The sequence below is a fragment of the Dryobates pubescens genome, chromosome 20, assembly GCF_014839835.1.
Source record: "Dryobates pubescens isolate bDryPub1 chromosome 20, bDryPub1.pri, whole genome shotgun sequence".
Lineage (NCBI taxonomy): Eukaryota > Metazoa > Chordata > Aves > Piciformes > Picidae > Dryobates > Dryobates pubescens.
In genome coordinates this window covers 15,336,434-15,352,013 of record NC_071631.1, presented here as the reverse complement: position 1 = coordinate 15,352,013, position 15,580 = coordinate 15,336,434, and the positions used below count along the sequence as shown (strand labels likewise).

The following is a 15,580-nucleotide window of genomic DNA, read 5'->3' as shown; positions in this document are numbered from 1 at the left end:
TCTCATGCACCAGGCCAGAGGACAAGCATGGTTGAACCTAGTCACCTAGAGCTAGGCCCTTGTCGTCTCTTCTTTTCCTCTTAAGGTTTGCTTGGGAAGGGAAGGCAGCACCCCTGCTCCTGGCTGAGGTGGTAGAGGTTTACTTTGAGCATGATCCATAGTATTCCCCCCATTCCCAGCTGCTCAGTGGAAGTAAAGCAATGCCTAAAATCTTCTGTTTTCACATCCCTTTTTCTAAGGCCAGCTGTACCTTTGCACAGACCCCTGCAGATCTTGTGGTGTGGCAGGCACTCATGTTTAATCTAAAGTCCTTTCACAGTTTAGATTAAGAGAAACCCAATAGGCACAAGCTTGTTGAAAGCTGCATCTTGAAAACTTGAGTTGATGACAGTAACCCAAAGATTTTAATGACAAATACTTGCAGAAATGAGAATAAACATATGTAGTCCACTAGTTCTGAGCTGCTTGTGATCATGTTGGGCCAGGCTTCTCAGTGAGGTCTGCTAAACTTGATCAGTACTGGACATTCATGTATTGTCCTTCCAAAGATGTGGAATAGCCAGGGCAGTACTCAGACCCATGCACTCCCTCAGCTCAGTCAAAGCTTGTCGTCCGTCATTTCTAGAAACTGAGCATAGACATCCCTTGAGCATTCCCCTTTTGGGTTGAATAAGAACTTGTAGTAGCTGCCATCTGCACATATTGCTGAAACAGAAACACACGTGGTAAGTTCAGCTCTTCAGGTACCCTTCTGTTCCTTCAGCTCTAGTGTCAACTGACCCTCCATGCTCACAGCACAGAGAAGTGCTTTGGGGGAACCCGAGGTCAGTCAGTGCTGGTGCTGCAGTATCTGGTACCCAGGCTCACCTCCTTCTACCCAGGGCACACTTGTGTCTCACTCCCTTGCTGAGCAGCAAGAGCTCAGCTGACAGGGAGGTGCAAGGTGGGCCCCTCTGAGCACCCTCCCAGCTCAAAGCCAGTGTAGTTCAGAATGTGGGGAAGCCTCCAGCACTTACCTATGACAGCATTTGGCTCTGTTCCAAAGGCACAAATGCACGGAGAGCCAGAGGGAACCTGAAACTTGGAAAAACTCCATTTGGAACTGAAGTACTTGGGGAGAAAGGTGGCAGAGGCCAAACTGGAAGAGAGAGAAAGAGACTGTAACAACTTAGTAAGATGTTGACTAGAGCTGATTTAGAACTGCTGGCTCTTGAACAAAGCCCAGGGTTCACACTAACTGCTGCTTCTACTTGGCTTTTGATTTTCTTCTGTGAAGTCTCAGGTCATGCACCCTGTCCCCCTCTCTCAGGAAGAGGGACTCCAGAACTACTTTTCTGGATTCACATTTTTAAATGACTACAAAAACTGCCAAAAGACTGATTTTAGTCAAGACTGCTTTATGTGAAGTGTCCACATTGCTCACACTAAGAAATGGCCACTAAAAACTCACCCCAACCTTGTGCTGGAACTCTACAGTTCTGCAAAGGACAGCAGGAACTTAGCAGCTGCTACAGTCCTAAATCTGCAATTTACTCAAGCAGAGCAGATTAATCTCACCAACCCTAGCGGTGCAGATATTTGCTGCTGCTTGACAAGACCAGTGCTTTAAACCCTATGAAAAGGGCAAGGCCTCCCCAGCCCCTCCCCAAAGGTTTTAGAAAGGCTCAAACCCTACCTTGACTGCTTATTTCTTTTAGGGTCTTCTGCAGCAAAAATATGTACTGTGCCATGGTCGCTGGATACACAGATTAGGGAAGCATCCTGATTGAAGTTAATGCTGTAGAGAACAGAGACAGCTGCACTATCTCCCCTAGAATATACCCACAGCTTCTGTCTACACAATTCTGCTCCTGCACGTGCCCAGAGCAGCTGCTAGCCTGGCTGGCAAGTGTTAACAGCTCTTCTCCAGTTCCTGCTCTAGCTGAAGATGACCCTGCTCACTGCAGGAGTTTGGACTGGATGACCCTAAGGGTTCCTTCCAACCCAACCCACTCTGTGATCCTTTCCTGGAGGAGGTGGGACTCTTTCAACTTGGCACTGCTTTGCTGACAGGATAAGAAGCCCTTCTAAGGTGAGCACACACACTGGGAAACAGAGGGCCTGGTTTACCAGGACCAGCCATACAGCAGACTGCCCTGACAAAGGACACAATCGGTGGGGACCATTCTGCCCAGCTGGAACAAACAGCACAACCTGCACTCTGAGGAGCAGGCAGGCGTTGGGTAAAACATGCAGCACTCCAACCCCAGAGTGGTGCTCAGCAGCAGAAGGAAAGTTTCGACTTCCATCACTAGGTTAGAGTCAACCTCTTGCCTTGGGCTCTCACTTGCTTGGCCCCAGGTGCTCATCTGTCTCTGCGCAGTATCTGCCTGAATCCCTGTTCTGTGGAAGTCAAAGCATTCCCCAGCTACTGTCTGTTCTCTGCAGAGAAGTAAGCCTGTCAGCATGGTTTTGTCCCAACCCCTAGAACTTGTGGGCTTCACACAGCTGCCAACTCCTGCTGTCTCCTCACCAGCAGTGAGCAGAGGGGAAGCACTGCAGGCCAGGCTCCTCTGGCTGCTGGGAATGTTCTGCCTTGTGCCCCTAAGCAGCATTAAATCTAACTTTGCTTTTTGAAGAGGTCTCAGGTGCCATTTATGAGGGTTCCTCAGCACAACCACCACAAGCCAAAGCAGAAGCAATGAAACGTACCAGTATATATTGGCTGCCTGTGATCCTCTTCGTAGCTCCTGGATTAAATGCCCTGATGAAGTATCAAATATTCTTATGAGGGTCCCCTTGAAAAGGAATTGAGCATTGCATTAGGAGACAGAAGACTCCCTACATCTCTGAATGCACCTTGCCATTCTGTCTGACCAGCATGCCCCTACCTCCACCACTGGGTTTTTCATCTCCAGAAATTTGAGTGGACCTCTCTGGCTCTTAAATGTGGGAAGGAAGATTGACTTCCCCATATACCATCACCACAATGTTGTAACACTTTGGCATGCAGACTTGTTACTCAGCTGCTCAACACGCTTCTTCCAGTGAAGTTCTGAAGCAGCAGTGCAGCCCTGGCAGTGGCTTGCTGATGCTGGACCAGGCTGTGTACAGCCTTTTGAAGACATGGACTGCCTGGGCTAGATGTCATTCAAACACTGCCCCAGGCACAGCACAGGGATTGCTGTTTGGGCACCCTGAAGGAGCAGTAAAGATAAAGAAGCTGAGAATAATTTCAGTGTCAAATATCCCAGTTTGCTCCATGTATTTCCTATGAAAGGATGCATCCTTCCCATTTTGTCTGAGTTGCTACACTAGAAGGCATAGAAATTTGGAGGGAGGAGGAGGACGTTATACTTACTTTTTCTGAGGCTGTTGCAATTCTTGTTCCCTGCAGGTTTAAAGCTATGCAGCTCAAGACTCCTTCATGAGCTGGGATGTCTACAGGAGGCTTTTCTGTATTGGCAAGATCCACTATCTGCACATGCCCCGTGTGTGTTCCAGGAAATGCAAGTAGAGAATTATTACTATTGGGACAAAGGACACAGAGACCTAAAAGACAGAAACCAAAACAAGAGAGCTAATAACTGTGTAGTTTCCATCACCCAATAAAGTTTTCAAAGCTGTTTCTACAGTGTGGGTAATCTCAGGATAAATGGACATGTAGAAAATCAGAATCTCATTTTAATGACCCCAAACCATGAGCCATCTGTGAGCACAGAGGAGTAGCGAGTGGCACCATTTTATCTTGTTCTCATCACTTTATTACAAAGGTATCTAGTTGTGTTTATCCAAAATCTGGATGTTTTGGAGATCAGCTCCATAGGTCTGTAACAGCAAAGCCAGTTAAGGAGACTTGAAAATTTTCTTTCAGCAGCTGGACAAGGGCAAGAGTTTATAACAGGTGCTAGTTTAGTTTCTCCTCTGTCAGCAAAACTGATCATTATTAATTCAGGTTTGAACTTGTTCTTGGGGCTTGCACTTTATTCCTTCATCGCTCCTTGCAGACCATTTAAGGCATATCCCATCTCTTCCAGGTGTTCTGCTAGTACCAAGTGCTGGTACCTGCAAAATCATCCTACAGCTGGCAGAGCAGTAGGTGGGTGTCACAAAGGAACAAATGCACCCCCAACTGCACCTTCTACCTGAGCTGCCCTGAGTGCAGCCACTGATTTCAGATTTGCTTTCAGCAGGCTTGAAAATCTCCAACAATGGAGACTTCAAGCCTGAGTAGCCTCCCTGGGCAGAAAACATCCACACTGCTCCTCCTCCCCATACATGAAGCACAGCCAGCATCCCTGTTCTGCTGTCATAGCCTGTTGCCTCCCTTTCTCTACCTGTCCTTCAAGTAGCTGTAGGCTGCCAGGTGCCAATGACCCTTCTGCCCTTACTGCAGAAGAAAACAAGCCCACCTCCTCAACCTCCCCAAGCAGGCCACATGCTTTGGGACCCTACCATCCTCAGTGCAGGCACACTTGTGCCCAGAAGCTGATACTCACACAGTTGCCATTACACCTCTCCCATTACGCCTCTCCCATTTCAGACCCGCCCTCACACACCTTAGCTGAATCATGCAGCTCCTCTCTCAACCCTGAGGGTTCTGCCTCCAGACAGCACAAAACCTGATGCAACAAAAGCATGTACTGGGGTCAGACCCCAGCCCTGCCCCTCCCTTGCCTACGTGGTGCCTTGGGCTGGCATCACCACACTACACAGAGCTTAACGTGCGGCACTAACCCTCTGCTTAGTTCAGGGCACTTTCCACTTGTTTCAGCAACAGACAAAGCTGTGCCTTGCTATTTAAGAACAATCTCAGTTTGCTAATGGAGCTGCTCTTGACATTGCAGAGAGCAGTTTGCTGGACAGCTCTAGCTCTGTTGGAAGGAAGGAATCAAGTCTGTGCATAGTTAAGCTTTCAGCACAAAATACATCAAGTTTACAGGTTCTTTGGCTCTCAAATAGAAATCCATTCCCTAACATAACAGGAGCACAGAAAAAGCTGTTCTGTGCCAAGTATTAATAAATTCTAGTAACCATAACACAAGCATCTCCAAAGGGCATGGGTACAGTGAAGTAAGTAAACTGTTAAATGATTTACTAAATAACTGATTCAGGCAGCTAAGTATAAACAGCATGTCAGAACAGAATCAATTTGTTCCATTCCCCACCACACACACACACACCACTAACCTTTAGGGTTGTAGCAGGTTTCAAAGACATGCAACTGGTGGGGATTGTGGGTGAAGGTGAAAACTTTAATCATTGAGTCCAAGACTACCACAATTCTGAAACAGAGAAGTTGCTGTGACTTGGGGTAGGTAAAAGAGGAGCATGGATATTAATTTAGATTTGCAAAGGCTTTCAGCTGAGTTAATGGTTATGTTCTCCCCCCACCTCCCCAAGCTTTGCAAAATAATATGCAGCTGTAAGCCTGCAAAGCACTTCCATCCAAAACTGTGACAGCGGAACCCCTCCGCCCACACATGGGCTCCAGCTGGCAACAGATGCTCTTGCTCTAGAAATCTGCTTGAACTCCCTTCACACTCCTCCATATCCAGGAACACACCCAGCAGTAGCCACATGAAAACATCTCCCTACATTAGGGGGCAGGAGGTCTTGCAGGCTTTTCACCAAGGCTTCAGATACCAGAACTCTTGAGCTGTAATCTGTTAACATCTCATGCTCACACCCAAAAGCCTGTTTTACCCTCACTTGTTGGTGTTTAAGCAGGATCTTCTACAACCAGTTGAAAATGTCTCAGAACAGCACACTAAGTGAGGCTGCATGTTGGGAACACCTCTGTGGTACTCACCTATCTCTTCGAAGCTTCACTGCCTTCACTTCTGTAGAAAATTCTATCTCAATGACAGTTTTCTTCTTCAGGTCATCCCAGATCATCACTAAAACAGTGTAGAGGTGGCATTAGATCCTCAGGGCATATACAAAATTTCACATCATCTTCCTGGTAGTAGTTCCTGAGCAGGACAATCCAGAGGTGCATCCAGTGGCTGAGCTTTTCCAGACTGGCATTATCCTAACCAGAAAGGATTCAGCTGCTGTGCGACAGCCCGCTCGTGCAGGTGGGAGCTGGTAACCTCCAACCACAAAAGCTGACAAATACATTTCTCTAAAGACATTCAGCTTTTTTGTTCTGCTCAGAGGGTCAGCAAAGAAGACAGCAATCACAAGTAGCAGCATATTTTCCTACAAAGTTTTTCAACCAGGGACCTTTCCCCCCAGGGCCTGCTGAGCCACAGGCTTTCTGCAGAGTTAACTATGAGAAGGACAGACCTTGTCACCAGCTCTCAGAGACTGCTTGTTGCAGGTAGCTGCCTGTTAACAGCAGTGATGCACTGACTGTAACTTGCTGCAACGTCCCCTCAACCTGCCTTCAGAATCCCAGACCCCAGCTCAAGGTGCTTGGTGTGGGAGTTCTTTGTGCAGTTTCATGCAGACAGCAAGGCAAACACTGACAAGATCCATTCCTCAAGAGACTCACCTTTGTTAGGTGGGTACTTGGGCTTTTTTCCTCCACCTACTAGTGCTAAATAGTTGCAACGAAACAGCATTTCAACGTGGCCAACACCACCTTCTAGAAATTCTGAAAGACAAAGGTATTTTAAATAAAAGTGTCAGAGCTGTTAAAATGTCATCTAGTTTTTGTCTGTTACAAGAAAAGCTTGCATCAACTAGCACTTCTTTCAGGAACCTGACAAGAGTTTAAGTCTCTTCCTACCCTGGCTGACTATCAAATACAGAGAATCCTGTGTAGTCTATTCTGTGGTCTTCAAGGAATGAGCAGAGCCAAGCGCAAACTTCTAGTTTAAGTCTGTCCAATAATTGCACACGCTGGCAGGGAGCAGCAGGAAGGGTGGAAAGAACAAGTACACCATTTCAAAGCAAGAGGAAAAGTTGAAATTTCACAAGGACTCGAGGGAGACCTAGTGTCAGAAACAGCAAAAACGTCTGGGGGGCTGGGAGGAAGCAGCAGTATGGAAAGATGCATAAATACGCATGGAGGAGAGGCCAAGGGAGATTCAATTAGACATCAAAAAACCGCTGCAGTACATCTGCATGAGAAATTCATGCTGGGACTTGACTACACAACACTGAAGGTAGATGCCTAGAAGGATAGTCACACTGGACCAGTACGGCCTTGGATTTCATACAGTTCCTTGGGGTTTCTCCAGCAACACTTTTGACTGCTGAGTTTCCTTCCTGAACAGTTGTATTTGGACACTACCCCCTCCTGCACCAGATCCAAATGGTTTAAGCATACAGAGACTATAAAACAGAGATCATTAGAGGGCTGTGCTCTGAGGGCTCTTGCAAGCGAACTCTAAGCAGGTACCAGAAACATTTCCTTCAGCTCTCCAGTGAAAAGGCAGCAGCTCTGCTGCTTTAGATCATCCAGATTACTGCACATCAACACAGCCTCTCTTGATGGTACCTAACACAGCAGTGAGCAACTCTTCTCCCACTTGTGAGGGCTGCAAACATTAGCAGCTGCCTCTGCAAGAAGGTGAGACACATTCAGCAGCAGCTGGTTTTATGTGAATTAAGTGCATATAAACGTCTGACCAGGCAGTGGCATCAGTGAGAGTCCCTTTGGGACCAGCACAGACTTCCTTTCTGGAGGCTTCATTCAAAGCCTTCCAGTGAGGGAAACAGTGAAAGCTGAGGAAGAAACTGACAACAAAACCAAACCCAAGGAGGCTGAGCTTCTTACACAGAACTAGCATGGTATAAGAAGTGAGCATTTTACCTTGTTTCTCTTTCTCTTTGAGTGGATCTGCATTATATACTCGGAATCCATTTTCCATTCCACATGCAAAGCATCCTGTAGTAAAAAGCACACATATATACACATCTGTATATGCACATGTGGTGACTGTGAGACATAAGCAAGAGCCAGGGGTTACCAAAGCATTCCTCAGAAGCTGCATTGTTAATCAAGCTGAAGACCACCGGCAAGCTTTGTTTGTGTTTGCAAGTGAAAACCCTTTGGAGGAGCTGGCTTCTTACACTGGCCTCTGCCGAAAGTGGAAAGCTCTCAGCATTTTTTCTACAGGTAAGAAAACAATGGAAGGAAAGGAGCACAATTCCAAACCCAGCTGTGTCCTATGCCATGAGCTACCCAGGGAAGGAAACCTGGATTTAACTTTTATGGCTCAGCAGCTATTGTGAAGCAAAGCTCCTCCTTTCTTATCAGGCCCAGATTTTCACCAGGATTGTGACTGTATGAACTATTGTCCACATTTCCACAGAAGACAGCCTCTCAACCACAGTTTTCAAGAACGCTCTGAGGAGAGCCTCATAAATCAGATGCCAACAATTACATGCTTAAGTCTAAACTTAAGGGAATGATGAGAAACCAGATTAAAACACTCTGGAACGTTACATTAATTCCATTTAAGCATAGAATTATACATGTGCCTTTCTAATGGAACCCATCAAACCACCAGTATATTCTGTCCTGCTATTCTACTTGCCCATAGGTGAATACAGTTATTAATGTAAGGCAATGCCAGTGTGGAGTGAGAAGCAGCTACTGTTGGCAGAGGCAGACTGACAGAACATTGGGTTGCTACAGAGTTTATGTGCATGGTGTCAAAAAGTCCAGTGAAGATCTTCCAAGATACTGGATCAGAGAGAGATTAATCTGGTTTGATTCTTCTGGACTGCAATGATTCCAAGTGAGAACTGAGGCACTATTTCCCAAATCCAATACCCCAAATTCAGAGGGTTGGGTGGGGGGAAGGAGAGCAGAAAGCCTTCACTCTTAAGGTCTCCATTTGGTTATAGCTGGTGTCCTGTGATTTCCTACACACAAAGCTGGACTAGTGTGGAGTTTAAAACTCCACAATTTGGGAGAAGTAATGTAGCCACCTTGAGATTGCTTTTGAATACTTCAAGAGTTTCATTCCAAGCAGGACCACTTCAAAAAAAACCCAAAAAACCCAACATCACAAGTAAGAAAAAAACAAACACCCACCCCAACCAACCAAAACCCAACAACAACAAAAAAGGCATCACACACTGCTGCCTTACAGAGCAGCATCTCCTGAGGCGTGGGGGTGTATGTTTGGCAGCATCCTTAGGGTTCCTCTTCACTGAATTCACACATACAAAGGGAAAAAAAAATACTACAAGATCCATCTCCACACCCATCAGCATAGTCAGGAAACAAACGAACCCTCTTACTTCACACACAGTCACTGACAGCAGTCACAGGCCCAGTAAGAAAGGGTCCGTTCTAACTGCAACAGTGCAGAAACACCCCCCCCCCCCCCCAAACCCTTACTCCCCCAACCCAACAGACTCACAGGAACAACTTCACTGTCCCCAAGTGCAAAGCATTCTTGCTTACACACCTATGAACCTAGAAAGCAGTTAAGAGGAATATAAGATTCGTAAGTATATCAAAACAGATGCTTTTAAATTAACTCATTTTGCCCCCTCCCTTCCAGGTGCATCATGCTTTGGTTTGCTCTGGCAGTTGAATGCACAGGAGCTGCACTGCACACAGCACTAACGGCAGCCACCCCTGCCCTGTACTGGGACAGCAAGAGAGCACATTTCAGTGGAACCATTTCTCTCTACGTAAACCAGCACTGCACAGGATGAGAATTACTCTGTTGCTGGTAGCTGTAGTACACATCCATATAACTATTTTTCCAGCTACAGTTTAATAACACCAATATTGTATTTCCAGGAGAGGGATACTGAAACTCCTCTGTAGTGGAAGAGCACCATAAACTTAATACCAGCAACTTAGACCAAAGTCCAGAGAAGCATGCCCAATGCAGACACAGATATTGTGCTTCTTGTAGTATCACTACAGCTCTTCTGCAGGGCAAGTCTCCTAAGATGTGGGTTGCTTTTAACATCTTCAGAACATCCACATTTTCAACTGGAGACAGTGTACCAGAGCTGAGAGAATGTGATATTCCCCACCCAGCCCATCAGTGCTAACAGAGATACCAAGTTCTCAGCCATGGAAACCCCTCAGCCAAATGAGAGCAAAACATACAAGCACATTACTGCTACTCATTCAATTCAATGGGAAGAGCCCAGTGTTTCCTATCTGACTGATCCCAGCATATACCAATGGGATCACAAATCTGACAGCAACAGCTTGTAAGCTTTTACATTTGAGAGCTGGAGAGGGACTGCCAGAAGAGGGGATTGCCGCAGTGGTAGCTACACCTTCCACAGGAAGTTCCCTTCTCGCCTTAAGGAGAGACAGATGTGCTGACAAAGAGCCACTGACAGAAGACAACTTAGATACTCAAAATATAATCAATTATGACAGATCATTACCCTACTCCACAGCTGTGCTTGCTCCTGCAGCAAAAGCACTACTTGCCAAGTCCCAGTGAGGCTACAGTGAGTTTTGTTTGTTTTTCTAAAACCAAAGAACAAGGAAGGGTTCAATTAATGCCTGTCCTAGAAGGGGCCACGAGCTGAAGGAGGATGCTGACATACAGAGATCTGCAGGCTTCAGGGCCCCAAATCCAGAAACTGCAACAGTAAAATCTAGGGAAGGGATTATGCAGGCACAGTTCCTACCACATTACCTTTCCTCACCACAGCAAATTTTGTCTAAAGCCGTAAGAGAGCACAGAATCCTACTCTGACATTCATGAGGTCCTGCAGCTAAGCAGTTCAGTCTACTGAAGGAGATAAAGGAGACAAGTGTTCCAACACCAAGTCCACCTAGCTCTAGACTAGAACAGTGACAGAAGAGGAACTTGTGACCACACCAGAAAGGATGTGTGTCAGTTACTGACTTATCATCTGGTCTGTTTATTTCTGTAAAGAGCACACCACCTTGAAATTGAGAGACTCTCCAGCCAGAGTATTGTTTTAGAACTGAAAACCCCTTGTGATATGGGCCTTCTGTTTGAGGAAGACACATTGTTTGCTTATTATTGTTTTAATTTAAAGACAAAGCAGGCAGAGGCACCCAATAAAAACCTTGCAGTATCACAGAAAAAAGGGTAAGGGAGGCACATTTCAGAAGAACTGCAGATGTCAGCTTCATCATCAGCCAGTCAAAGTTAAGAATTACAGAGACCTATTAGATCATTCCTCCCATCTTCCTACCATTATGGGATTGGCTAGTCTTCAATTACTGAGAAATTAGGTTATTGTGACAATATATGCAGACACCCACACTACAGAGCTTCAGCACTCAAGTGAGTCACATTTCTATTTTTGGTAGAAGCAACCAGGAAGAAGTAAGCTTTCCTTCTTGTCTGCTGTTCTTTGAGCAGCCAAAGAATTACCTGTCCTTTAACACCAGTAAAAGGTCAGCAGGCTACCTACAGCTCCAAAGTCATCATTCATAAGCAGGAAGAGCTCAAGGAGACTACCAATGGAAGCCAAACAGGTTTTTCCTTCAAGTTTTCTGTTGTTATTCCCTTGACTTGCCAGGCTAAGGTAGGCTAGGACTTGAATACTGTCAGCTCACAGATTTCCAAGACAAATTCCTTATCATACTTTGGATGTGACATCGTTCAAAAAAGGGGGTTATGTTGCATTCACTGCTACAGAGCCTAAAGAATCCTTTGCCACAAAGAACTAGTTTTACACACCAAAATGATTTTTAAAAGCATTTTGCAGTGAGAGACTTATCTTCTTACACAGTTCTCTATAATCTAGCCCCACCACAGGTTAGGCATCAAATACTACCACTTCATTTCAAGTCTGCAGGGTCTGTAGTGAAGCTCATCCTCACAAATCTCTCTTCCCACCTCTGTTGCAAATGCAAGATGAAAACAAGTGCAGAGCTGTTGAAAACCAAACTATTGTACTGTTTTCAAGTCAACAGGATAGCATGAAGAGAACTACCAAGAAGCTCACTTCATTAACAGTGTGCTACACTCCTGACAAAATGTCATCAGACTAAAATCAACAGGGAAATTGACTTTTACAGGCAACTTCAACAATGGCAGCAACAGATAGGTGACCTACAGTCTACAGTGACAGAAGCTGCAAGACTCTCTTAGGCAAGAGTATTATTTGTTAAGACAAAAGGATGTTACAAAATGATGAGCTTCTATTCCTTACTCCAGAAAAATGACACTTACTCATAGGACTGGTGCTATTTATGTATTGCAAAAGCAAGGCAAGGCCTGTGCACCCCCTTTCTAGAAAAGGTCTTCTCCTTTCTAACAAAGAAAAAAAACAAACCAAGCATCCAGTGAAACTTTTCAGTGGTCCACGTATCTGCACTTCTCTGCCAGCATGATCAGGAGTTTTAACCATAATTTTAAAAATACCAGTAAGGCAAAAAGAAGAAAACAAGTTACACCACTGGTTCTAAACGCAAAGTACTCACGCTGAGAAAGTGACGTTTTGAGAGTTACCTCTTCAGCAACGGAGTTTCAAAAGAACATACTTTAAGCATAAGTTTTAAGGCAGACAGCCATCCACACAAGGGAACTTAGCCAGTTTAAAGCAGCACAATTTGCAGCAAGTACCAAACCACCATCTGACAGGCAGATGTATTTGGAGATGCACGTTCACCACGAGCGTTCCTTTTCCATTCCACCCAACCAACTCTCCGAAGTGGCTGTGCACAGGCTAGCACACCAGAGCTAACACACCAGGAGAACACCATGGTGCCTCTGCAAACAGCTCTCCCGCATTTCAGAGCGGGGGCCACGTCCACCGCAACCACTCCAGCGGCCAGACCGCAGCAGGGAAAGAAAGGCACAGCGAGGGACACCGCACCCTGCCCGCCTGCCGCTCCCAAGGGACGGGAGCACAGGGCCCGGGCAGCCAGCCCGCCCGCCCTCGGCAACGGCCACCCCCGCCAGGTCCCGGGTACCCACTGAAGCAAGCAGCCGCGGCAGGCCCATCCCCAGCGCGGGCACCGCACTCCCTTCATCGGCTCCAGGAGGTTACCTCCGCCAGGCTTCCAGCCACGAAGCGCTACTCCTCTGCCGGCACAAACCAACTGTCCAGGGCCGAGCCCGGGAGAGAGGAGTCTCCGTCCCGGGCCGGGCCCGGCACCTCGCCGGGCGGGGCTCGCTCCCCTCACGGCGCCGCGCCCCGCAGCCCCCGCACGGCCCAGCCCGGCCCCGCCACCTCACCGTGGTCCTGGTTGAAGCCGGCATAGAGCAGCCCGTTGCCGTGCGGGTTGGCCGGGAGCAGATTCATGGTTCCTGCTCGTTCACGTCCGCCCGCCGCCCTTTAAACCATGGCGACTTCTGCCCGCCAGCCTCAGCCCCGCCGCGGGAGCCCGCCCGAGCCGAGCCGAACCGAGCCCAGCCGAGCCGCGACGGACAGGCCGGCGTCTGCTTCCGACCCTGCCAGGCAGCGCCGCCGAGCACAGCGGCCATCCACCCGCCAGGACAAGGAGCGCCGAGCAATCGAGCGACGCCGCGGCACGCCCCTGCGGCCGGCAGGGGAATGGCGGCGGAAGCAGAAGGAGGAGCCCGGGCGCTAGGGGCGGGGATTTACCGCTGGGCTGAAGATGCGTCTGCTGCAGGTATATGGCTCTCTGAGAAAGAGATTTTCTTAGGGGCTGTTTCGGAAAGCATATGCCCCTCGGGGCGCGCGGGCTCAGGGCCGCGCTGCGGGGGGGGGGGCGGAAATCCGGCTGGGACTGAAGCTTGCGCGCCCCCTCCGGAGCATGGGTCCGCTCCTCGCGCCGCCTGAGAAGCGCGGGCCTCTAGCTTCACCCCTAGGCGCCGGAATGGGCCTGGCCGGCCTGGGCAGTAGCGCCCTGTGCTCACGGGGCCAGCGCTGGGACATCACCCCAGGGCAAAACAAGGCTGCTGGTTTCGAAGCTGGAAGGGGTGACCCAGACCTGGTAAAGCATGAGAGTCTGGTGGGAGGCCAGGGGCACCACCATACAGGACAATACAGCCCCTAGGTCCCCTCACGGGGCTAAAGGCCTATTTAGTAGAAATCTCTCACAGGAAGGGCATACTGAGTATCAAATAGTATGAACAGATGAAATAGTTTAAAATGTGCTAGAATAGAGGATCCCCTAACTTGACAAGAAAACCAACAAACAAATACAAAACCAAACACTGTCAACAGAAAAAAAACCACAAAAACAAACCAAACCCAACCCAACCAACCACGCACACACACAAAAGAACCCATACACGAAAAACCTTGGAAACTTGGGCTTTTTTTAAAACCCAAGGCCATGAGCAAGCTGGTGAGAGCCTGATAGTGAATTTACTTGAGCAAATAGATAGAGCTGATGGCCTGATGAGGTCCCTTACAATCTGAATTATTTAATGACTGAGTAGTTAAATGCCCGCTCTTGGTGTGTGCTCACATGAATGCCAACTAGTCCCTGTCCTTCACATGCATTCACTTCCTTCTCTATACTTTATGCCATCCACATCAATGTGTTTATGTTGTAGTGCAGCTTTGTGACCTACTCTAGTGCAGTCTTCTGGTTGGAAATTACTACAGCTTTTCAGGTTACAGTGGCTTTCTACAGTCCTGGAACTATGTGCAGTAGCTAGCTGGTACATTATTGTGTGTCCACTCTTTGATATATGTAAATAAAATCAAATCTTCACAAGATTTTGTCTCCTCAGCCAGTCAAGAGACTTGGTAAATTCAACAAGCTGCTCTTTGCTTTTCAATCTTCCTCTTTGCAACCACAGACTCAGGTTTATTTATTCCCTGTGGGATTGCTGCAGGCATTACCAGAAGCAAGCAGTGCTGCTCAAGCCTCTCCCCCCTTACCTTGTCTTTAGACTGGCTGGCAGCAGACAATCTGACCATGAGGACGTGCACATCCATATTAACAGTGCCCTCTCCATCTACACATTCCTACTGCATAGTACACAGAGAACAGAAGCAAGCTAATGCTTGGTGGTTGGAGAAGCTAAGACTATAATCTAGATGAAACTTAAAATCGTTTAGCAGTGTGCACAGAAGAGAACTCTCCAGCTTGCACATAGCCACGAGTCGAACACAACCAGGCCCCTCCCAAGGCACTGCTGCCTCTGATGCAGGTTTAACTTCTGGTAGCTGAAGGCTGCTACGGATACTTCCTGAAGCCGCGGAGAAGCAATTTCTACTGTAATACGAGCGCCACCTCGGTCTCTCCAGCCCCTCTGCAGCGCGCTCAGCGCAGGCAGACCGGCAGGTGGAGCCTGCTCATCGCCCAGGAGCGATCCGACTGGACTCCTACCCCCTGCACTTGTGTTTCCGCATTTAGTCTCTAACTTCTTCAGGATCGCACTTCTCTAAGTAGCGATGCATTGACTAGTCCAGGTGCTGACATAACGCTGGCATTTTACTGCCTTGAATTTTCCCTTCTCACCTACAGAGGCTGTAGGCATCTATACTGGTCCAGGAATATCATTGGTGTGTGAACTTGATGGTATGTCACAACACTGAGGACACCTAGGAGAAAATGGGATGAAGCCACACCATCACCTCAAAGGAGAACAAGTCACACAGAGATTCCTTCACCAGTGGAAGACTTCACCTGTATTGTTCTTCCATATTTCAGTTAATAATATTGAAGACAGATGGTATACAAAAAGCTTTTAGGATGACCCGACATCCTTGCTGTCTGGTAAAGCAGATTGTTCTTCAAGTTCTTCTAAAGGAA

The 15,580-nt window shown here is 47.5% G+C and overlaps 1 protein-coding gene across 2 annotated transcripts; it reads right to left on the bottom strand.

Moving 5' to 3' along the window:
• On the bottom strand, nucleotides 1-13,348 carry WDR45B (WD repeat domain 45B). 2 transcript variants are annotated; one of them, XM_054170493.1, is made up of 10 exons: nucleotides 13,083-13,348; nucleotides 7,745-7,819; nucleotides 6,479-6,580; nucleotides 5,792-5,879; nucleotides 5,170-5,264; nucleotides 3,341-3,531; nucleotides 2,692-2,777; nucleotides 1,676-1,777; nucleotides 1,017-1,138; nucleotides 1-705 (listed from the first exon to the last, which is right to left on the bottom strand). In XM_054170493.1, exons 1-10 carry the CDS (start codon nucleotides 13,147-13,149, stop codon nucleotides 599-601), a joined length of 1,035 nt encoding a protein of 344 aa, XP_054026468.1. In that variant the 5' UTR covers nucleotides 13,150-13,348; the 3' UTR covers nucleotides 1-598. The 2 variants fall into 2 exon arrangements, with proteins under 2 accessions (XP_054026468.1, XP_054026469.1); XM_054170494.1 differs by lacking the exon at nucleotides 13,083-13,348 and adding an exon at nucleotides 12,895-12,913.
• Nucleotides 13,349-15,580: the final 2,232 nt, after the last annotated feature.